Source organism: Heterodontus francisci, chromosome 18 (assembly GCF_036365525.1).
Source record: "Heterodontus francisci isolate sHetFra1 chromosome 18, sHetFra1.hap1, whole genome shotgun sequence".
In the NCBI taxonomy this organism is placed as follows: Eukaryota; Metazoa; Chordata; class Chondrichthyes; order Heterodontiformes; family Heterodontidae; genus Heterodontus; species Heterodontus francisci.
The window spans coordinates 4,489,751-4,512,978 of NC_090388.1; the positions used below are offsets into that span (position 1 = coordinate 4,489,751).

General features: G+C 42.3%; 1 protein-coding gene across 6 annotated transcripts in view; it reads left to right on the plus strand.

The window, feature by feature from the left end:
- The window catches only part of scyl2 (SCY1 like pseudokinase 2), an 81,688-nt gene extending 60,487 nt beyond the window's left edge, over window positions 1–21,201 (plus strand). For all 6 annotated transcript variants that reach the window (XM_068050122.1, XM_068050121.1, XM_068050123.1 and 3 more), the window contains 8 exons: window positions 1,784–1,897; window positions 3,237–3,369; window positions 4,007–4,125; window positions 5,566–5,666; window positions 11,845–11,908; window positions 15,404–15,499; window positions 17,228–17,347; window positions 19,356–21,201. In XM_068050122.1, coding sequence (XP_067906223.1) covers window positions 1,784–1,897; window positions 3,237–3,369; window positions 4,007–4,125; window positions 5,566–5,666; window positions 11,845–11,908; window positions 15,404–15,499; window positions 17,228–17,347; window positions 19,356–20,078 — 1,470 coding nt within the window. In that variant the 3' untranslated portion in view covers window positions 20,079–21,201. The remainder of the gene's footprint in view (window positions 1–1,783; window positions 1,898–3,236; window positions 3,370–4,006; window positions 4,126–5,565; window positions 5,667–11,844; window positions 11,909–15,403; window positions 15,500–17,227; window positions 17,348–19,355) is intronic.
- Window positions 21,202–23,228: the final 2,027 nt, after the last annotated feature.

Genomic DNA, 23,228 nt, shown 5'->3' on the forward strand with positions numbered 1-23,228 from the left:
ATAACCTACACTGTTTTAATTTGTTGCTGTAAATCTAGACTGTATCCCAGCCAAAAGAGCAGGTAGTCAGCCTGCTGATAAAAGCAAACAGTGCCTTGGTTGCGTATCTGGAGGCATAGAATGCAAAACACCGAGGAGTTAATGATGAACTTATAGAAGACCTTTATTAGGCTGCAGCTCAGGAAGTATATAAAAGTGCTGGATAAGTGCAGCATAGATTTAGTTTGCTCGGAATGAGAGGTTACAGTTTTGATGAGAAACTTGAAGAATTTGGGCAGTTTTCATTAGAGTTCACAAATTTAAGACATGGAGGTCTTCAAGATTACATGAGCATATGATCAACAACGGATAAGAAAAGATCCACTGGTCATTCAACCTGTCCCACACAATTTCTGATACTTCTATTACAATATATACACTCCACCTGAAATCATATGTTTTCCTGGAAAAGGTCAGATAAAAAACCCAGGCCAATTTAATACAAAATATATCTGGGAAATTCCTCTCTCACCCCCTTAGGCATTCCCCACTACTCCGGGAATTCACTGTGGCCCTGATTAATGTCATGCAGTGACTTCCTTTTGTACGAGGTGATTGCTTCACTCGCCAGAAACAGGTCCAACTTGAAGGAATTCAGTGAATCAGACTCCATCACATGAGCTAGCAGCCTGCTGCAGAGGCCCACTATTGACTGGCTTCTTAGGAAGAGCTCTGATGGGGTAAATGGTGGTAGATTGGTTCCAGTGGCCAATGAAATGGTAAGAAGAGGGGACAAATTTAGAGTAATAAAGAACTGATAAAGGTTAGAAAAAAAATCTTTACATAGAGGGTTGTTTGAATGTGGAATTGTCTGCCACAAATTGAAGCAGAGTTTGGAAATTATTTTATTGTGCTGCTGTAACTTGAGGCTGTAAACAATAAAGGAAGACTAGCATTTATATAGCACCTTTCATGCCCTCAGGGCATCCCAAAATGCTGTGCAGCTAGTGAGTTACTTTTGAAGTGTAATCACTGTTGCAGTGCAGGAAACGCGACAGCCAAGTAGCACACAGCAAGCTCCCACTGTCAGTATTGTGATGATCACCGGATAATTTGTTTTTGGTGTTGTTGATTCAGGGATAAGTATTGGCCAGGACACTGTGGAGAACTTCGCTGCTCCTCCTAGCGATGCTGACCATGGAATCTTTTGCATCCACCTGAGAGGGCAGATGAGGCTGGGGGGGGGAGGGGCCTCAGTTTAATGTCTCATCCAGGCAGGGGTGCAGCCTAGAGATACAGCACCACTTGAAGATAATTTACAGACTCTGTTTCAATAAGAGTTTATGGCAGAGAATTATTTGAGAGCGCAGGATTGTGCATTTGTTTGACCGAGTCTGGGCTGATGAGGATAAATTGTTTTTGTAATATTTCTTTCCTGCTTTTCTTAACTCCTGCTGCTTGTAGCTACTCCTACCAGGAGGTCTGCTGTCATGGTATGTCACGCTCATCTATATTGCGCCATCCTCACACATTCACTGTAGCCCGTCTGCAACCGCTCTGTGACGTCCATTATCCACCACGCCTAAATCGATTCCTCTTTCTGCTGCCTTCCACTTTGCCCTCTAGAAGAGATCTCTGTAGCTTTTCCACTCTGATCAAATGGCTAAAATACTGACTTTTTTCTGGATGTCACTTTTTAGAGTTCTTTTTGCTTTTGCACTTTCTTAATTCCACTCATTTGTTAAAATGAAGGAGTGGTTGCTGTAAATGTGTCCTGAGTTAAGTTGTTTCCTTTGCCTTTTAGGAGCTCTGTCTCAACATAATTCCAACGTTTGCAAACTTGATCGATTATCCATCCATGAAGAATGCTTTAATTCCACGCATTAAGAGTGCGAGTTTACAAACGTCCTCCCTTGCAGTAAGTGGACTTGTGTCCTTGCAGTCATTATCACTGAGATGAAACAACTGCATGATGAACCTAGTGAATTGAAGTTTACTATACCTGAACTTGGCTGAAGGAAAGCCATCTCCAGCCTATTAAAGAAAGACTTGTATTTATATAGCGCCTTTCACAATCTCAAGCTGTCCCAAAGAATTTTACAACCAATAAAATACTTTTAAAGTGTAGTCATTGATGTATTGTAGAAAATGTGACAGCCAAGTAGCGCACAGCAAGCTCCTACAATCAGCAATATGAAAATGACCAGATAATTTTTTAAGTGATGTTGGTTGAGTGGTGAATATTGGCAGGGCACCAGGGAGATCTCCCTTGCTGTTCAAAAATAGTGCTATGGGATCTTTTGCGTCCACCTGAGGGGGCAGACGGGCCTCAGTTTAACATCTCCTGTGAAAGACGGTACTTCTGACAATGCAACACTTCCTCGGTACTGCACTGGAGAGTCTCTGGAGCGGGACTTGAACCCACAACCTTCTGATATAGGGGCGAGAATGAGCCACAACTGATAGCAAATTAATTAGCATTATCTCCTCACTCAATAGTGGTTGGTAATCCAATACAATTTACTCTAATCTATTTTGACTATAATTTAGTCCGTCAGTGTTGAGAAGCCTCAGTGAGATCCTTAGAAATACAATTGGCTTGTCCCTAGGTCAGGATGAAACATAATGGCTTGACATTTCCTGAAAGTTGCAAGCTATATTCCTTTTTTTATCTTCAACAAATACTGTTGTGAATTTGTCTTATTAAAGGTTACAAAGAGGAAGCAGTATTTAAGGCTGGTCACCATTTTGTTTCTGCCCCTTCTCTCATCTCCTGGAAAGGTTGCGGGGCACGTGAGAGCTAGTTGGCTAGCCCAAATGGCCATAATCAGCAAGCATTGACAGACTATTCATTTGCAGGGGTATCCCAGTTAAGCTAAATTGTGTCCTTAGCTGGTGTGTCTAATATGTACATACTTGCGCCTGTGTGTGCACAGGCACACGCACAATTGCAGCATGAGTTACTGGTCAAGGTCAGGAATTAGACCCTGGCTGTCTTCCCCTCTCCTCCCACTCCTCCCACATCACAACTGGTGTTGATGTCAGTTGTAGCGCACCCATTGCACATCCAGTACAAATCGCATGAATCTTCAGACTAGGTTTGAACCTGGGACCTCTGTGCTCTCTTCAGCTCACTCACTCACTGGAATAAGCTTGAATGAACTTGGTCAAAGTCGTCTAACTATGCAGTAGTAATTGTTTAACTTTTCCACTGTCTCGAGTTACCTTGACTTTTATTCTGTTTCTAAACTCTGCAGGTGCGTGTAAATTCGCTGGTTTGCCTAGGCAAGCTTTTAGAGTACCTGGACAAGTGGTTTGTCCTGGATGAGATACTTCCTTTCTTGCAGCAGATTCCGTCCCGGGAGCCTGCAGTTCTCATGGGAATTTTAGGTGAGACTGTTTGATGAAGCAATTTATGTTGCAGTGCTTCTAAAATTTGAGTGAATTTCAGCTGACTTGAGTAACAACACAATAACTTTCATTTATATAGTGATGTTAACATAGTAAAATGTCCCAAGGTGTGGCTTAGGACCATTACCACCATTTTTGCCAATTAACAAAAACATGTATTTAACTTTCATGTAGCCTCTCAGGCCCTAGGATGCGCACCAATGTGACCCACAAAGTTAAAAGGCTTGGACACCCTTTAACTGTTCATCTGGTGTTGAATCAAACCCAGAATGATGAGATGAGTGTCCTGTCTCTTGCTACTTCTACTCTTGCTTTCCATTGTAATTAATTATATGTGAAGCAGTTTTGAATGAGAGACGTACAACGGTATCTTTTGATCTGTCTTACTTTCATTCCTTCCTTCCTCAGCCTCCCTCATTAATTAAGTTTTAGCTGTTTCTGAGAGGCAGTGTACAAAAACATTTTCTTTTACGCTGCTATTTCTGATTTTTCTGCCTCCAGGCAGGCTCTTACAAGCCAAATTTTGGGAGATATTTCTTGCTGTAGGTTTTGCTGGTAAGTAAGAATATTTGGCAATGAGTTTTAACAAATGTTTTTATTCACTTTTGTGTCTCAGGTATCTACAAATGTACTTTTAGCCACAAGAAGCTGGGGATTACCAAAGAGCAGTTGGCTTCAAAAGTGCTACCGCACCTCATACCCCTCTGCATTGACAGCAATCTGAATCTGAACCAGGTCAGACCACCTCCACTGCCCTTTCTCCGAATCAGCGCATTGTGACTATTCCCTTTTGCAAAAAAAAACTTTTGAGTTGTTTCAGAAGTCCTCATTTTTAGCCCAAGCTTGCAATACCTGATTTAGTCATAGCTGAGTTGTAATACCCTTGTTGTTTGAGATTTGGGAGCATGTACTGTTTCTAGCTACCTGCGTGGCCCGTGGTGCTGCCTGCACCCACCCCCCCTCCCCCCAGGGCATTGCCATTAGTCTGCATAGTGCCACTAGAGGCAGTGCTGTGCAAACAAATTGCTCTCCCGGGACCTTTTTTAGAAAAAGGTTCAAATGATATAAATCCTGTAATAAAATAGCAATGAAATGCCACATATAAATAATATAAATGAAAGCAAAATACTGCAGATGCTGGAAATCTGAAATAAAAACAAAAATTACTGGAAATACTCAGCAGGTCTGGCAGCATCTGTGGAGAGAGAAGCAGAGTTAACGTTTCAGGTCAGTGTGACCGTTCATCAGAACTTGCAATACTTGCCACATATGAATGTTTTGGCCACTTCACGAAGCCTTGAAGTAATGTGTTCAGGCTGTACTTAACATGTCTTACAGACCTTAAATGTCGGCATGCTGTCATCAAGGTTAGAATCAGAGCTTGATTTGTAGCCTATTAGATATGTAGGCAGCAGGTACTCTGAAACATTCGATTTGGCTTTATTTGCACTCCAGTGAAGATGTATTGCCAGAGCAGAGGGAAATCCTCCAAGTAATGTTACTCTGCTTCATTTCAAAGTCATGTTGGGCCCTTCCTCTGAATTTATGCTGTAATTTCTTGGCATCAGTACAGTGCCTTACGAACATACGAATTAGGAGCAGGAGCAGCCACTCGGCCTTTCGGGCCTGCTCCGCCATTCAATAAGTTCATGGCTGAACTGATTACTCCACATTTCCACCTACCCCCAATAACCTTCCGCCGCCTTGCTTACACCAACACTACTATTGTATAAATACGGCTTTAGTATCTGAGAAGGCAAAGCGATCTATATTTTCTTCTCTTTTACATAACTTCATTTGGTGGTTGTGGCCATTTTTACAGAGGATTTCTTGGTGTGTTTCTTTTATTTAGGGTAAAACAACCCTTTGAAAAGTTGTAGTCCTCCTGTACATCTTGAGCTAGGACTTCAGAAAGATCATTTTTAACACCTATGAGACTCTCGTCCATATTGGGGATTTTTTTTGCCCTCCATGTTCTTGAGAGTATGTTCAGCGATCCTGCACATCCAGTGGGGACCTCGCCGGACTAGAGCCCAACTTGAGACAGGACTAACAGGATTGTTGCCAATTCTCCAAACCCTACTTACCATAGACAGCACAGGATTACTGTATTGTCTTTTTTTGTATTTCTCTTTGTATAATTTCCAAAAATTAACATAATTTTTTTTTATATAGTTTAACTCCTTCATGGGAGTGATCAAGGAAATGTTAAGTAAGTTGGAGGCTGAGCACAAGACCAAACTGGAACAGTTACACCACATGCAGGAACAACAAAGGTAAAGAGTGCTCACAGTATACTTTATGTTCAGTGTGACAGCCTGCAGTCTGATTGTGCCACAGAGTAATGACAAGACACATGGATTACTCATGAGCTTCCAGGATTCTAGAGAGAGGGAGGAAAAAGCTGATGTTAATTGCAGATAGCAAATCTCAATAATCTCTTTTTCAACAATCGTGTCTGACCAAATTAAATAGTTCTGCTGTTCTTATGTCTCCCTCTGGCAATAAAGATGAATGGAGAAATCGCAGTGTTAAGTTTCGGGACTTTTTTGACCAATTTTCCACAGGAGGTATTTGGGGGAAAAAACAGGTTACTTTTAAATGTTGTATTTTTAAAATAGTATGCATACTCATAAATTAAAAAACAAAATAGGCGCCAAGGTAGTAGATGGTTACATGTGAAGTTTTGATATTTTCCCCAGACTCTAAATGATAAGCAATTTGTTAACCTGTGTGAGGAGTTGATAAAAACACCACATGCTCATTGTGTTGGAAAATCACTGGTTCCTTCTGGCTGTGAACACAATGTTTTTTAAAAAACCCCACAGCAATAGAGATAAAGACAGACAAATAGGTTCAGTAAAGGTTACAAAGTCAATCGGACTTCAAACAGAACGCTGAGAGAGATTTAGCATTGGAGGGTAGTTTGCAGTTATTTTGTTTGTAAAATAAGATGCCCCACTGATGTGAGCTGCACCGCATGTTCATTTTTATCACCTGAAAGTAAGGCATACAGTTTGAACTAAGTGAATCCAGATATATCTGTCGTTCATTCTGTTCACTTGGAGGGGAGGTAGGGCACCAGCTAATAGAAGTAGAAAAGAGGAATAAGGTGCAGAAAGGAGTGAGAGTGTTGGATAGTAGTAGAGAAGGAAGTAGTACTATATTAGATAGGAGCAGACTAAGAAGGACTATGAGGAATGTAAAGATAGGTTTACAATGCATGTATATAAACACACAAAGTGTGGTGAATAAGGTTGGTGAGCTACAAACACAAGTAGCCAAATAGAGATACGATGTAGTGGCAATAATGGAAATGTGGCTTAAAAATAGTGAAGACTGGTCACTTAATATTCAAGGATACAAAGTGTTCAGAAAAGATAGAGAAGGTAAAAAATAAAGGGGCTGGGTGGCATTACTGATTAGGGAAACATTGTAGTATTGGAAAGAGAGGTTGTCCTTGAAGGAGCAATGACAGAACCAACTTGGTCAGAATTAAGAAGCAAAAAGGGCATGATCATGCTATTGGGAGTATTCAATAGGCCTCCAAATAGTGAGAGAGAGAGAGTGGAGCAAATCTGCAGTGAAATTACAGAGATGTGCAAGAACTATAAAGAGAAGATATTTGGGGACTTTAATTACCCAAATATCGATTGCAATAATATTGGGGGAGAGAGAAAGGAACTGGAAGACTTGCTGAAATGTGTCCAGGAGAAGTTCCTTGACCAGTATGTTCTTGGTCCAACTAGAAAAGAGGCATTGCTGGATCTGGTACTGGGGAATGAGGTGGGCCAAGTGGATCAAGTGTCTATGGGGGAGCATTTGGGTAAGAGTGATCATTGTGTCATAAGGTTTAGATCTGTAATGGAGAAGAACAACGAACAATCTAAAGTAGAACATCTAAATTGGAAGAGAGCTAATGTCAATGGGATGAGATGGGATCTAGCCGAGTAAAATGAAACCAAAGACTGACAGGAAAAACTGTAACAGAACAATGGATAATCTTTAAGAAGGAGATGTTTCAGGTTCGGACTGGGTACATTCCAACAAGGGTGAAAGGTAAGGGAACCAAAACCAGGGCTCCTAGGATAACGAGGGAGATAGAGAATATGATGAAACAAAAAAAGAGGGTGTATGATGCATGTCAGGTGAATTCTTCAAGTGAGAACCAGGCCAAATGCAATAAATTGAAATGGGAAGTGAAGAGGAAAATAAGTTTGGCAAAGAGAGAATATGAGAATGGAATAGTAGTTAACATATAAGTGAGCCCAAAAATCTTCTACTAGCATATAAATAGCAAGTGGGTAGTAAGAAGTGGGTTGAAACTTATTAGGGACAAAGAGGGTGATATATGCTTCGAGATGCAGGGGATGGCTAGAATACTTAATAAGTATTTTGTATTTGTGTTTACTAGGGAAGAAAATACTGACAAAATATTGATAGAAGCGGAGATGGTAGAGGTAATGAATGGGGTGAAAATTGATAAGAAGGATGTACTGGAAAGATTGGTGGTGCTTAGAGTGGATAAGTCACCTGGTCCGGATAGGTAGGAAAGTAAGTTGTGAAGAGGACATAAGGAGGTTACAAAGGGATATAGATAGGTTAAGTGAGTGAGCAAAGATCTGGCAATTGAAGTATAATGTGGGAAATTGTCCATTTTGGCAGGAAGAATAAAAAAATCATATCTAAATGTTGAGAGATTTCAGAGCTCTGAGGTGCGGAGGGATCTGGGTGTCCTAGTGCATGAATCGCAAATGGTTCGTATGCAGATATAACAACTAATTAGGAAAGCTAATAAAATGTTATCATTTGTTGCAAGGGGAATTGAAAACAAAAGTAAGGAGGTTATGCTTCAGATATACAGGGCATTGGTGAGACCACATCTGGAGTACTGTGTACAGTATTGGTCTCCTTATTTAAGGAAGGATGTAAATGCATTGGAAGCAGTTCAGAGAAGGTTTACCAGACTAATACATGGAATGGGCAGGTTGTCTTATGAGGAAAGATTGGACAGGCTAGACTTGTATCTGCTGGAGTTTAGAGGAATAAGAGATGACTTGATTGAAATGTATAAGATCCTGAGGGGTCTTGACAGGGTGGATGTGGAAAGGATGTTTCCCCTTGTGGGCGAATCTAGAACAAGGGGTCACTGTTTAAAAATAAGGGGTCACCCATTTAAGACAGAGATGAGAAATTGTTTCTCAGAGGATTGTGAGTCTTTGAAACCTTCTTCCTCAAAAGGCAGTGAAAGCAGAGTCTTTGAATATTTTTAAGGTAGAGGTAGATAGACTCTTGATAAGCAAAGGGGTAAAAGGTTATCAGGGATAGGCGGAAATGTGGAGTTGAGATTACAATTAGATCAGCCATGATCTTATTGAATGGCGGAGCAGGCTCGAAGGGCCGAGCGGCCTACTCCTGCTCCTAATTTGTATGTTTGTATGTGGAAGGTTAGATGTGTGGCTCGGAGAATTGTGTGGGAGGCAGGTGTTTCGATTCATGGGGCACTGGCACCAGTACTGAGTGGGTGGAAGGGACAGAAGACTTAAAGGTAATAGGGCATTAGTGACTAAAATGATATGAAACTTCAGTTATGAAGATTGAATGGAGAAGTTGGGACTTTTTTTTTAGAGAAGAGAAGGCTGAGAGGTGATAGAGTTATTCAAAATCATGAGGGGTCTGGAAGGAATCGATAGGAAGAAACTGTTGCCACTCTCAAGAACCCTCACATCCTTCCTGAAGTGTGATGACCAGAACTGGATGCAATATTCTAGTTGTGGCCTAATTAGAGCTTTATAAAGGTTCAGCATAACTTCCATGTTTTTGTACTCAATACCTCTATTTATGAAGCCCAAGTTCCCATGTGCTTTGCTAACTACACTCTCAATATGTTCTGCCACCTTCAAAGTCTTTCTTTGTGATCTAACAGAATCACTACAGCGGCACAGTGGTTAGCACCGCAGCCTCACAGCTCCAGCGACCTGGGTTCAATTCTGGGTACTGTCTGTGTGGAGTTTGCAAGTTCTCCCTGTGTCTGCGTGGGTTTCCTCCGGGTGCTCCGGTTTCCTCCCACAGCCAAAAGACTTGCAGGTTGGTAGGTAAATTGGCCATTATAAATTGCCCCTAGTATAGGTAGGTGGTAGGGGAATATAGGGACAGGTGAGGATGTGGTAGGAATATGGGATTAGTGTAGGATTAGTATAAATGGGTGGTTAATGGTCGGCACAGACTCGGTGGGCTGAAGGGCCTGTTTCAGTGCTGTATCTCTAAATCAAATCAAATCATGAAAGGATCAGGAATGAGAGGGCACAGATTTAAAGTAATTAGCAAAAGAAGCAAAAGCGGCATGAGGAAAAACTTTTTCACACAGCGAGTGGTTAAGGTCTGGAATGCAGTGCCTAGAGTGTGGTGCAGGCATGTTCAATCAAAGCATTCAAAGGGGATTTGGGCTGTAATCTGAAAAAAAAGCATGTGCAGGTTTGCGAGGAGAAGGCAGGGGAATGGCATTCGGTAAATTGCTCATTCAGAGAGCTGGTGCAGACTCAATGGGCCGAATGGCCGCCTCCTGTGCTGTAGTGATTCTGTTAGATCACAAAGAAAGACTTTGAAGGTGGCAGAACATATTGAGAGTGTAGTTAGCAAAGCACATGGGAACTTGGGCTTCATAAATAGAGGTATTGAGTACAAAAACATGGAAGTTATGCTGAACCTTTATAAAGCTCTAATTAGGCCACAACTAGAATATTGCATCCAGTTCTGGTCATCACACTTCAGGAAGGATGTGAGGATTCTTGAGAGGGTGCAGAAGAGATTTACCAAAATGGTTCCAAGGAGGAGGGATTTTAGCTACAAGGTTAGGTTGTTCTCCTTGGAGCAAAGCAAATTGAGGAAATGTTTTCTAGAGGTGTACAAGATAAGAACATAAGAAATAGGAGCAGGAGTAGGCCATTTGGCCCCCCTGAGCCTGCTCCACCATTCATAATATCATGGTTGCTCTGATTATGGCCTCAAGTCCACTTTCCTGCCTACCCCCATAACCTTGACTCCCTTGTCAATCAAAAATCTGTGTCTCAGCCAATTCAGACATAGGGTATTGCTTTAAATATTCCCTTGGGAACAGTAAAGCTGCTCACTTCGATAAGTGGTCTGAATATCAGGTGTTCAGGAGCGTGCCCTTTTTGCCCAATATCTCAGTCTTCGCTGCAATATTACTCCCTTCTGATCTGAACTGATGTCTATATCTTTACCGCATGCCTCAACGTAGCTCTCTGATCTCTTCCAACATAGACTGAGAAAGCATTTATTAAGATTTGGTCAGATACAAATCATTAAGCTGCTTTATTTCACTGAAAGAGCCATATAGTCATAGAGTCATTATGCACAGACGGAGGTAATTTGGCCCATCGAGTCCACGCAGCTTTCTGTACAGCAGTTCAGTCAGTCCCATTCCCCAGCTCTATGCCCGTAGCTTGTAACAGACATCAGTTCCATCAACTGCATTTCTGACAATTTCCTGATAGCAATTTCTTCTCCCAAAATATTTTTGTCTTTTGCATCCGACGTATCTTATGAACTCTTGGGAATTGTAACCTATCCTGCAACATCCCTTTCCGCCCCCCCCCCCCCCCCATCCATCACACCTGTTCCTACTGACTTGTAATGGCTCCCATGAGTCTGAAAGAGAAAATTCTCATCCTCATGTTTATATCCCTTGTACAGAAGTGGTTTTGTTAGAGTAAATAAGGAAAAGCTATTTCCACTGGCCTGTGGGTCAGTAACGAGAGGTCACAGATTTAATTGGCGAAAGAACCAGTGGGGAGATGAGAGAATTTTTTTTATACAGGAAGCTATGACCTGAAAGGGTGGTGGAAGCAATTTCAGTTGTAACTTTCAAAAAGGAATTAGATATATACTAGAAAAGGGAACTTGTGTAGTGTTAATGAGGAAAGAGCAGGAGAGTGGGACTCACTGGATTACTCTTTCAAGGAGCCTGCAAGGGTACGATGGGCTGATTGGCCTCCTTTTGTGTTACATGATCATGTGATTTTCCAATTGTCTTTTTTTGTAAAGTATAGCTCGCTGTGTTTTTAAAAAAATTTTTACAAAGAAAATCCCTCAACTGTAGATATTAGCTGCAACATGAAGATCAAAGGGTTCTAATCCATTCTCTGGGATTCAAACCCTCTGTTTACTATTGGATCTGGTCACTGGTGTCTTGGGGCCAACATTTATCCGTCAATCAACATCACTATCATGGTATATCTGGACAGTATCTCATTGCTTTATATGGAGCTTGTGTGCAAATTGGCTGTCATATTTCTACATTACAACAGTGACTACACTTCAGAAGTCCTTCATTGGATGTGAAACACATTGGCATTTCCTGAAAAGCACAATATGATTGCAAGTTTGTTCTTTTTAGTCAATACACTATTGAAATGTTGTCTTTTTTTTTAGAAGTTTGGATATACCTGGCCAGTTCAGTAAAGCTGCTGAATCAAAGGAAAACCCAGACAGTCAGGTAAAGTAACAGTTCCCGAGTCTAAGCAGAAGGGAAATGCACAGCCAAAGTACCAATGTTTAATGCTGAACACAATTGCAAGCAAGCCCTTAGTCACAGCAGCCTTGATTTTCTCCTTTTGGTAATATCCTTAGGGAATTCTAGACTTAACTGCTGTGTTTCATGTGGCTTGTTTAATTTTAATCGCTCCACTATTGGCAGCCATGCCTTTATCTGCTACGCCCTAAGCTCTGGAATTCCTTTCTAAATCTGTCCATCTCTCTATCTCTCCTCCTTTAAGACGCTCCTTAAAACCTACTGCCAAGCTTTTGGTCATCTGTCCCAATATCTGCTCAAGTGGCTCGGTGTCAAATTTTGTTTGCCAATGCTCCAGTGAGGTACCTTGGGACGTTTTACTATGTTCAAGGTGCTATATAAATGCAAGTTTCTGTTGTTTGCTGAGACTTTACAGCATTCAGACCTGTCGATTCCAGCTCTTTGAAATTGCTGCTCTTTATGCCACAAGACATCGCTATGAACTAGGAGCCATTTTTAAGGGTGTAGATCAGATAAATGTCGCCATAACCGAAGTTGCAATAAAGTCTTGTTTCAAAGGAGAGTGAAAATAGAGTTTAGATTAACAACTTCATGCAGAGGGTGTTGAGCGTGTGGAACAGGTTGCTAGGGAGGAAGTGGCAGCTGAAGACATCAACAATTCCATTGATGAGTTGGGTAAGTACTTGGAGAAATATTTGCTAGAGAGGTGTGAGAAGTATCACGTGATACGACACTGCCTAGACGCAGTGACACATCATGGTGATGGTCTTTTCCAGACCTGTATGTTCTTGTATTTGAATGGGTCATTCAGAAATTACAATACAGGAGGCCACTTGCTCCATCGCATTTGTTCTGGCGTTAGTTCTTTATCTCCCATGGCATTGCTCACGGATAGTCACTGATCTCCAGCACAGTTGTAATATTCAGTTGCAACATAGCCTGTACTTTTAAGGCCACTGCTGCTGCTCACCAATTGTCCTTGTACACACCTGCCTTCCCAGCACCCTCTGCCGCACAGAAGGGCAAAGAGCAGCAATGTTATGGGAATGCCATCACCTCCAATTCTCCCTCCAAGTTGCACACCATCATGACTTGGACATACAGCGACGTCCTTCATCGCACCAGCCGATATCCTGGAATTCCCGCCCTAATGATACTGTGGGAGCATCTTCACCACAAGATCTGCATTAGTTCAAGCTGAAAGACCACGACCACTATTGTGTCCTCAGGGCAACTCAGGATGGGCAATAAATATGGCCTTACCAACATCCTGCACATCTAGACAACAAAGGTAGCTAAGATCACAGGGCATTTGGGGCTGCTGGTACATTTCAGGCTCCAGGTCAGTGATGCTGGGGCAATTTTCTTTCTCTTTTACTTAACGTTTTTTTAAAAAGGGGTTCGCATTGTGGCTGTGACGTTGTGACAAAATCATCTCAAAACTTTGTGTATGCTAGTAGGTCTTCTGTGTCTTTGCCCTTTCTTACTGTTTCTGTGTTGGCCGACTTTGTGTTTGTTTCTTTTCTTATACTTCTCTTACCTTTTTTTTCTTTTTAGCTTCTCTCTCTGTCTTCTGCCATAAATCTTTCGCTTTGCCTTTTGGATGAGCGGCGTGGCAGCGAAGTGAACTACAGCGTCCACTGCTGCCCCTTCCATGTTCTTGTTCTTATCATTTTTCTTCCCTGGCTCAACAGCAGCAACAGTTTGCATTTATATAGCACCTGCAACATAGTAAAATGTCTCCAAGGCACTTCACAGGAGTGCTTAAATGACACAAATTGATACTGAATCATTGAAGGAAATATTGGGTGTCCATAAGCTTGGTGAAAGAGGTCAGTTTTAAGGAGTGTCATAAAGGAGGGGAGAGAGGTTTAGGGAGGGAATTCTAGAGCTTGGGGCCTAGACAGCTGCATCCATGACCACCAATGGTGGGGCGAGGAAAGTGGAGGACACACAAGAGGCCTGTTTGGAAGGCAGAGTTCTTTGGCGGTTGTAGGATTGATGGAGGTTACAGATAGAGGCAAGGCCGTGGAGGGATGTGAACACAAGGATGAGAATTTTAAAAGTAAGGCATTGGTGTATGTGGTCCAATGTAAGTTAATGAGTACAGGGGTGATGGGTGAAAGGGACTTGCTGCAAGTTAGGATATGGAGGTTCTCATCTCCAGGTATATGTCCTTTCTGTTTTGTACCTTCTCCAACCTTTTATTCCTCATCTTCCCATATCCTTCACAATCTTCCACTAACCTTCCTTGTCTCCAACTGTCTTTGGCAAAGATTTACGATCATTCAGACTCTTTGGGAACTACACCGTGAGGATGAGGTAGCATCCCTACACAAAATTCAAGCGAGCGCTTGGGCAGTAGGTATTGGGCCCAGGAGAGAGAGCTCTAGTGAGCCTGGAAGTGGAGGAGGCAGGACATCCAGGAGAAAGAGATAGCTGGCCTGGGAGGAGCAGACAGCAAGAGAGGCCAAATAAAACCAGTCTTTAAAAATGAAGTTAAAATACAACTTAGCTGCAGTGACTGCCAGGTGATTGGAGTTGGGAGACAGACCAATGAGGAGTGGCAGCACCACCTAGTATTGGGAGGCATGAAAGGTAATGGTGAATAAAGAAACTCTTAAAGTTTTAACTGTAAAGAAATTATAGACATTATGGCTAGTAGTGACTACAGGGAACAAACAAATAAAATCTTGACACAGAAAAGTAAGTGTGACAAGCAGGAAGCATGTGCTTTTCATGTATTACAGAAATTTGGATTTATTATCGATTACAAGACTCCCTCGAGTATCAATGATTAAAGGGTGATCTCATAGAGGGTTTTAAGATGACGAAGGAGCTGATAGTGTGGATACAGAGAAACTATTTCCGCTGGTGGTGGGAATCCAGAACAAGGGGGCATAAACTTAAAGATAGAGCCAGACTGTTCAGGGGTGATGCCAGGAAACACTTCTTCACACAAAGGGTAGTGGAAATCTAGAGTTCTCAAAACTGAGTTTGATTGAATATGGCCATGGCTGATTTCGGCTTCAACTCCACTTTCCTGCCCACTCCTCATATCCTTTGATCCCCTGAGACCAAATATTGGTCTATCTCAGCCTTACATATATTCAACGATGGAGTATCCGCAACCCTTTGGGGTAGAGAATTCCAAAGATTCACAACTCCTTGAGTGAAGTAATATCTCCTCATATCTGTCCTAAATGATTAGCCCCTTATCCTGAGACTGTGCCGCTGTGTTTTAGATTCCCCAACTAGCGGAAACAATCTCTCGGCATCTACCCGATCAAATGACCATCTTCCTAGCTGTAATTCTTCGGATTCGGAAGCTTGAATGCAATGGAAAGGTTTTGTGGGAGTTCTTTGTCTGGACCAGTTGTGCATGTATCCCATCTGTGCTATATATCATGGTTCTGTTCTGTGCTTATTATTGAATTGTACTGTTACCTTGCTAAATAGATTGACAAGATCTTCACCAGCTTTGGAGTGGATGTAAGCAGAGGAGCTAATAAGAAAGAGAATGAGTCAGTCTCCAATTCACAGAAGCAAGTCAAAGTAAGAGCTACTTTAAACCAAATGTTAGTCCTGCTTTTGATGTTCAGCATGGCCTTGCTTGATTGGGTGGATTTTCCTGTTTGGGTCCCAGTAGTGGCTGTGGCAGGACGTCGGTCGCAATCTTCCCAGATACGACCAATTAAGAAACAGCCTGCAGGAGCACCAACCAATTAAGGATGGCAGGTGGACCAGGGGAGCCCAATAGGAGGGCCCACAGTGATGCCTGGCTTGCAGTCCCAATTGAAGAGGTGGGTGCTGCTGAGACACGTATGCAAGTGCGAGAGTGCATCAACGTCGATGCACTCTCCAATGCCTTCTCCAAATGTTAAGACTGAAGAGGCCCACAGCAGGTAGGGCCATTGGTGTGCAGGGGGAGCCCCTGGTATTGGCCACTGCAGCAGCCTTTTGTCTTGGCGCCTTTATTGGGGAACTGGGCTTCCAGCTCCGATGGCCTCCAGGCTTGCTGGCTCGAGGCTGCCTCTAGAGGGGTGGGCCCTGCACACGGGCTATTCCAACAGCGGGAGAATTCCGTTTCCATTGGAAAATTGCCCCTAATTGGGTTCTTAGGTGGTGCCCTTGACTGCCTGCCCTGTTGCAGTGGGTTGCCAACCTTCTTCCCTGCCCCACCCTGGGAAGTTACCCCAGAAGCAGGAATGCATGGGTGAGCTATCCTGACGTGGCTCCTCTGATTTTCCTGGATCCCATCTCCACAGGGCCGGAAAAATCCAGCCCAACGTGTTATGGTGTGAGCCGTGGCTCAGTGGTAGCACTCTCATTTCTGACTCAAAAGATCGTGGGTTCAAGTCCCTAACCCTAACATAACCCTTTTCCAATGTGCTCTGTGGCTCATGATTGCAGTGGTAGCTGCTTCCTTGATCTCCTGGAATATTCCCAACCCATTTACATTTCCTTCTGCTTGTTCTTCAGTAGCAGAGTAATTTAGTAACCATTTCTAATGTATGAGTGTCTACGGTGAAGCTTTGAAAAGAATGGAGAAGCATTAAGGGTTCAGATACATTTCACTTTAAAAGTGGTAGGAAGCACGATGGAATAAGAAGGGGTTCCAAGGTTTTCTAAATAAGGTCCTAATGTGCACATGTAAAGAGGTGATGGTAAATCCTTAATTAGGACTCAGAATGTTATGATCAGTTTTTTGGGCACCTTCAGGAGGAATGTCAAGGCCATGGAGAGGTACAGAACAGATTCATTAAGATAATAAATAGCAAAGGCTTTAAATATGAAGAGGGACTGGAGAAACTGGGGCTGTTTCCTTTCAAACAAAAGTATTCGGAGGTAATCAAAATGATGAGTGGTGTTCAGGTAAATAGAGAAAAAAAATATTTCCACTGGTCATTAAAAAGAAAGAGGCTAGGAGAATTTTTTTTGTTTCAGAGTGTTGCTAGGACATGGAATGCTACAGAGAAACAGTGGTGGAAACAGAATCCATGATAGCCATCTGTAGGCCTATAGGAAAAAAGGGGACTAATTGGATAACTCTATCCAAGAGTTGGAACAGGCATGATGGGTCGAATGGCTTCCTGTGCTGCGTGTTTCTATGAAAAGGGAGATGGATAAGTAATTTGAACAGCAATTTGTTTCAGGGTGTAAAGGAAAGTATTGCTCTTTCAGAGAGCCAGCAAGGGCCTAGTGGTCTCAATGTCCTTTTTCTGTGCTGTAAAACTCTACGATCCTGTGAAATAATTTTAACGCATTTCCTTCTGCGTCCAGGCTCCTCTCTCAATGGAAGAAAAACAGCGACTAGCCAAAGAGCAGGAACAGGTTCAGAAACTTCGAAATCAGCAGCCTCTTGCCCCAAAGTCTGTTAAAGTTTCAGCTCCTAGCACACAGGTATATCTTTGCAAAGCTGTCTTAACTCTTGAGAGCATTTCAAGAACCTTATTAATCACTATGATTTCTAATTGTCCATTTATAAAATACTTTGCTTTGGCTGTATAATTTACTTCCCTCAAAGTAATTTACTGCATGTGTACCATTTGGAACCTTCTGAGGGAAATGGTAAAGGGATCATAAATATCAAATATATATTTCTATAAATATAAAAGTATAGTCTCAGTGTATGGTAGAATAGTGGTAATGTTACTGGGCTAGTGATCCAGAGGCCTGGACTAATGATCCGGAAACATGAGTTCAAATCCCACCACAGGAGCTGGGGAATTTAAATTCAGTTAATTAATTAAAATCTGGAATAAAAAGCTGGTGTCAGTAATGGTGACCGTGAAAATTACCAGTTTGTTGTAAAAACCCATCTGATTCACTAATGTCCTTCAGGGAAGGAAATCTTGCTGTCCTTACTGGGTCTGGCCTGTATGTGACTCCAGACCCACAGCAATGTGGTTGACTCTTAACTGCCCTCTGAAATGGCCTAGCAAGCCACTCAGTTGTATAGGGATGGACAAGAAATGCTGATATTGTCAGCAATACCCACCTCCTGTGAATGAATTTTAAAAAGTCACTAATAAATCCAATGACGAATTCAGGGGAAACTTCGTTACCTGAAGAGAGATTAGAAAGTGGAACTTGCCACCACAAAGAGCAGTTGAAGTCAATAGCATAGATGCATTAATGGGTAAGCTAGATAAGTACATGAGAGAGAAAAGAATACAAAAGAAAATAGATCAGCTCGTGTGAAATGAAGTAGGAGGGGAAGAGGCTTGTGTGGAGAATAAAGAACAATAACAGTAGACTGATGGGGATCACCGGGAGCTTTGGAGAATGGATTCACAAAGGTTTTGTTTTGGCTTTCACGTATGGTGATTCTCTCTCCAAGACTTGGAGACAGAGAGAGAGAGAGACTGAAGGGAAAGGTGAATGTTAGGAAAGATGTCAATGCTTTGGAAAGGTGCAGAGGAGATTTACTTGAATGGTACTAGGGATGAGGGACTTCAGTTATATAGAGAAACTGGGATTGTTCCCCTTAGAGCAGAGAAGGTTAATAGAGGTGTTCAAAATCATGAAGAGTTTTGATAGAGTAAATTAGGAGAAACTGTTTCCACTGGTGGCAGGATCGACACAGATTTAGGATAGTAGGTGAGGAATCGGAGGTGAGATTAAAATTTATTTTACTGTTCTGATCTGGAATGCGCTGCCTGAAAGGGTGATAGAAATAGATTCAATAGTAACTTACAAAAAGGAAATTAGATACATACTAAGGAAAAATTAACAGAACTGCGAGGAAACAGCAGGGATTGGGACTAATTGGATAGCTCTTTCAAAGAGCCAGCAAAGGCACAATGGGCCGAATGGCTTCATTCTCCACTGAGAGATTCTGTGATTAACAGTGCAGGGTTGTGATCTGTCTTGATGGTCTGAATGGCCTTTTCTTGTTCTCTGCTTTTATGTTTTGTTGGGCTGCTTGCTGGAGATCATGTATTGAGGAGGGGTAAACTGAGGAGCAGGGAGAAGCAGTATTAGCCGCCCTGATGTCCAGTTCATTTCCCTTTTTAGGGTAGCATGGGCAGCTAGTGTGGTGAAGTCGGGGCTGAGGTCAGTGAGGTTAAGGCGCAGTTTAGCAATACCTCATAGATTGCCAGTTTATTGAAAGAATATCCAACAGCTAACTGTGGAATAAATGGTTTTAGTTAACGCAAAAAATTATTCTGAATATTTAATTTGAAACTGTCCTTCAACATGGAGACCACATCAAGGGGAGAGGGACTAATTTGATAACATTTTCAAAGAGGCGGCAGATGATGCTGGCCGAAGGGCCTCCTGTGCTGTATCATTCTATGAATATAAAACTGTAAAAAGCTGCCTTGGACACTAGTTGCTATTTTGAAGTGATTTCTGCTGACCATCTTTTGAACACACGCCTTCCCTTTTTGTTTTCCATTCACAGACCAAAGACCTGACAAGTAGTTTGTTAGAAAACATGTCCTCCATGAATTCACTTACTATTAACGTGTCCAAGCGTGGTCCAGTACAAAATATCTCCTCGAGTGGGTTCTCCTCGCCATCCCCGATGAACAGCAGTATGGGGTACGCCAGTTCCAGCCCCAGTCTGAATGCTTTGGGAAGCATGAGCAACGGCACAGGGTTCAACTCTCCCATGGCATTCCAACCCACGTACGGCAGTAGCATGGTCATGGCTGGCACAGGGCAAAACTTCTACGGCGGTCGAGGTACCACTGGAATCAGCAGAATGCCCATGACGTCGGCGACCAACCTGCCACCTTTCTCCAGCATGGGAACCCTGGGCCAGCCTGGGCCTGGGCCCATTTCGCAGCCGGGTAAAGCCATGGACTTGTCAGCTTTGGACAACCTGCTGGGCCCTCAGAAGAACAGAGTCACTTTGAACCAAATGACCCAGCCAGTGCAGAAGCCGCCAGCAGCTCAGAACCAATGGCTGAACCAGTTTGTCCCAGCCCAAGGCGCACCGACCACAAACAGTCCGATGGGAGGGGCTCAGCCCAGCATGAAGGGGCAGCCCACCTTCACTATGACCCCTCTACAGGCCAATCCATTCATGTCGCCCCAGGACTTCACGCAGCCGAGCTTGCCAACGAACTCCGTGCCACCCAGCAGCTCTGCTAATAACGACCTGAAGGACCTGTTCGGCTAGTGTTTATCCTCTCCTTCACTGCAGACCTTTTGGAAGAGGACCGCTACCAATTAAACGTATTTCAGTTCCATTTGGGTACCTTGTGCTTTACTACGGAAGTCAGTACCTGTTCCATTTATGCTGCTGTGAAACCCACAACGGCCTTACACAGTAAAAGCCACACAATGCCTCAAAAACGTAGCAGTTTCCCATGTGTTGTAAATGGTCTTAAATTAAGTAGCGCAAGTTGTCTTTTTGGCAGATATTTGCTGTGAGAAGAATGTCCCATTTTATACTTCCATATTGCGCTCTATTTTAATTCCATTTGGTAAGAAGCTTTCTGTCTGGGACCAGTTCTGCAGCCTTAATGAATGCACAGCACTATTAGGCAAGGCAGTTTAATTTATTCTACACATTGCTCCAGTGCTTGTACTGAGGTGGCTCCAGCAGTTCATTTTGCCACTTTGGTTTTGAATAAACAAACCAAAATCACCTTGAGGGAAAAGTCAGATAACTTACAATGAAGCCCGATCTCTCCATTTCTTTATCGTTGTGCAATAAGTAAATGTGGCCCATTAGACGAAGAAATTTTTTTAACTGGCCAAGCCACATGTCAAGCCCCTTGTAAAATACTCACTGCCATTCTGTGCTTTAGGGATACTGAAGTGGGCAGTCCAAAGTAATGGAACCTATCAACATTCCTGTTAATTTTTTGTTTTCAGGCACCCGAGTGTCTTCTGAAACTGTCTTTAGGTTATTTTTAGGTATTCTGTTCATTCTTAATGGTTTGGTGAAGATAAAATATATTGTGTGCGTATTTTGGGCATTGGTTATTTCTTGCCAATATCTTACTGTACGTTTGTGATGAATTCTGTGATAGTTTGCTGAAAGATGCTTTGTCTTGGCATGGCATTATTGTACATCACCTTTGCTGAATACTGCAGGTATTTAAAAAAAGAGAAAATGCATATTCTTGTACCAAATTACAGAGCAGTTGAAATGTACAGTATTCAGCAATTATAAATCACTTTGTACTGTAACAAAAAAAGGAGCTGGTATAGTTTTGGAAGTTAGAAAGTGAAGATACCAGATTGGGAAAAAAAGCCCTCTTACGATGTTTAACATTAAAAATGAAGGGAAACGAGCTGGCATGGTGTGTGCGTATGTGCATATGCATAGACTTTTCATAGAAGAAAAGCTGAGGGGGTTGCACAGTCATGCAGAGATCCCACTATTTTCAGGATTAGGGATGTTTGAGTGCATCACTAGACAAACTAAATGTAACTTGAAGCTTACAAGCATATTCATACCTGAGGTAAAAATAATTAACTCAAGGGGCATTGATCCCACAAACAGTGGCAGTCACTGTACTGTAAATCATCGACTGCCAGTTCCATGCACAGCCAATCTTATAGAATGGATTATGATTTGATAATTGATGAGATTTAGGCTTCAATGTCATTTTACGACATGAAGTATAAATTTGCATACGTGTCAGCTGTGGCTCAGTGGGTAGCACTCTCGCTTCTTGAGTCAGGATGTCGGGGTTTCAAGTCCCATTCCCGAGACTTGAGGACAAAATCCATACTCACCCTCCCAGTGCATTTACTGCAGGAGTGCTGCACTGTGGGAATTGCCATTTTTCAGATGTGATGCTAAACTGAGGTCTTGACTGCTTCCTCAGGTGGACATAAAAGATCCCGTGGCCGCTGTATTGCGGAAGTGCAGGGAATTCTACCTGGTACTACCTGGAAACAGGATGAAAACTGCTTGGTTATCTCATTGCTGCTTGTGGGATCTTGCTGTGTACAAATTGGCTGCTGCATTTCCCACAATACAACAGTGACTACACTTCAATAAAAGTACTTAATTGGCTGTGAAGCACCTTGTGACATCCTGAGGCTATGAAAGATGCTTTCTTTTCTTCCTATTTTCCTTTCTTTCATTCTGTTTTTCTATCTTTCTTTCTATGGCGTCAGGACCGAATATGGAGTAGGCAGTCTTGCTGTGTCACTCTGAAGCTAAGGCAGGTTCTCTTTCTGGATTTGCACTGCACATCGTTAGTGCTGTTGTGGAACAAAACAGCTTTATGCAAAGCTGCTGAAATTCTGCCGAGTTTTATCTTTGAGTTTGTACCATCCTTCCATAAAGAGATTGATCAGTTTGGTCAGAGGCCTAACTGTATGTGTGTGATCTGTACATGAAGGCAATAGAATTGATGGGTCAAATTACCATTTCAAATTGTAAATATTTATATTGTTAATGTGCTGAATAATTAGTGATATAAAACCTGATCCATGGTCATTCTGTGGTAATGTATTTCAGTATGTAATTTATTACTCAGTCTAAATTCAACATAAGAGCCTTCTCTTTCTGCCCCCTTTGCTGTATTTCTTTCAAAGCTTGCATTAATTGTTAATATGCTGAATTCCAACCAAATAGGCTAGAAATGACCAAATGAGATAGTATTTACAAAACTTAAACAGAAAAGACTGTAGCTAATGGATTGGATTTTGTGGTCAGCAGCAAAACAATGGCGCTCGCTGCTGATCTTGAGAAAGTTGCCCACAAATAGGAACAGGAGGAGGCCGTTCAGTTCCTCGAGCCAGTTCCACCATTCAATGAGATCATGGCTGATCTGCAACCTAACTCCACATACCTGCCTTCTCCTCATATCCCTTAATACCTTTTGGCTAACAAAAATCTATCAATCTCAGATTTAAAATTAACAATTGATCGAGCACCAGTTGCCATTTATGGAAGAGAGTTCAAACTTCTACCATCCTTTGTGTGTAGAAATTTTTCATAGTTTCACTTAGAGTCATAGAGTTTTACAGCACAGAAACAGGCCCTTTGGCCCATCGTGTCTGTGCCGGCCATCCAGCACCCAACTATTCTAATCCTATATTCCTGCACTTGGCCCGTAGTCTTGTGTGCTATGGCGTTTCAAGTGCTCATCTAAATACTTCTTAAATGTTGTGAGGGTTCCTGCCTTCACCACCTCTTCAGGCAGTGCGTTCCAGATTCCAACCACCCACTGGGTGAAAAAAAATTTCCTCAAATCCCCTCTAAACTTCCTACCCCTTACCCTAAATTTATGTCCCCTGGTTCTTGACCCCTCTGCTAAGGGAAAAAGTTTCTTCCTATCTAACCTATCAATGCCCCTCATAA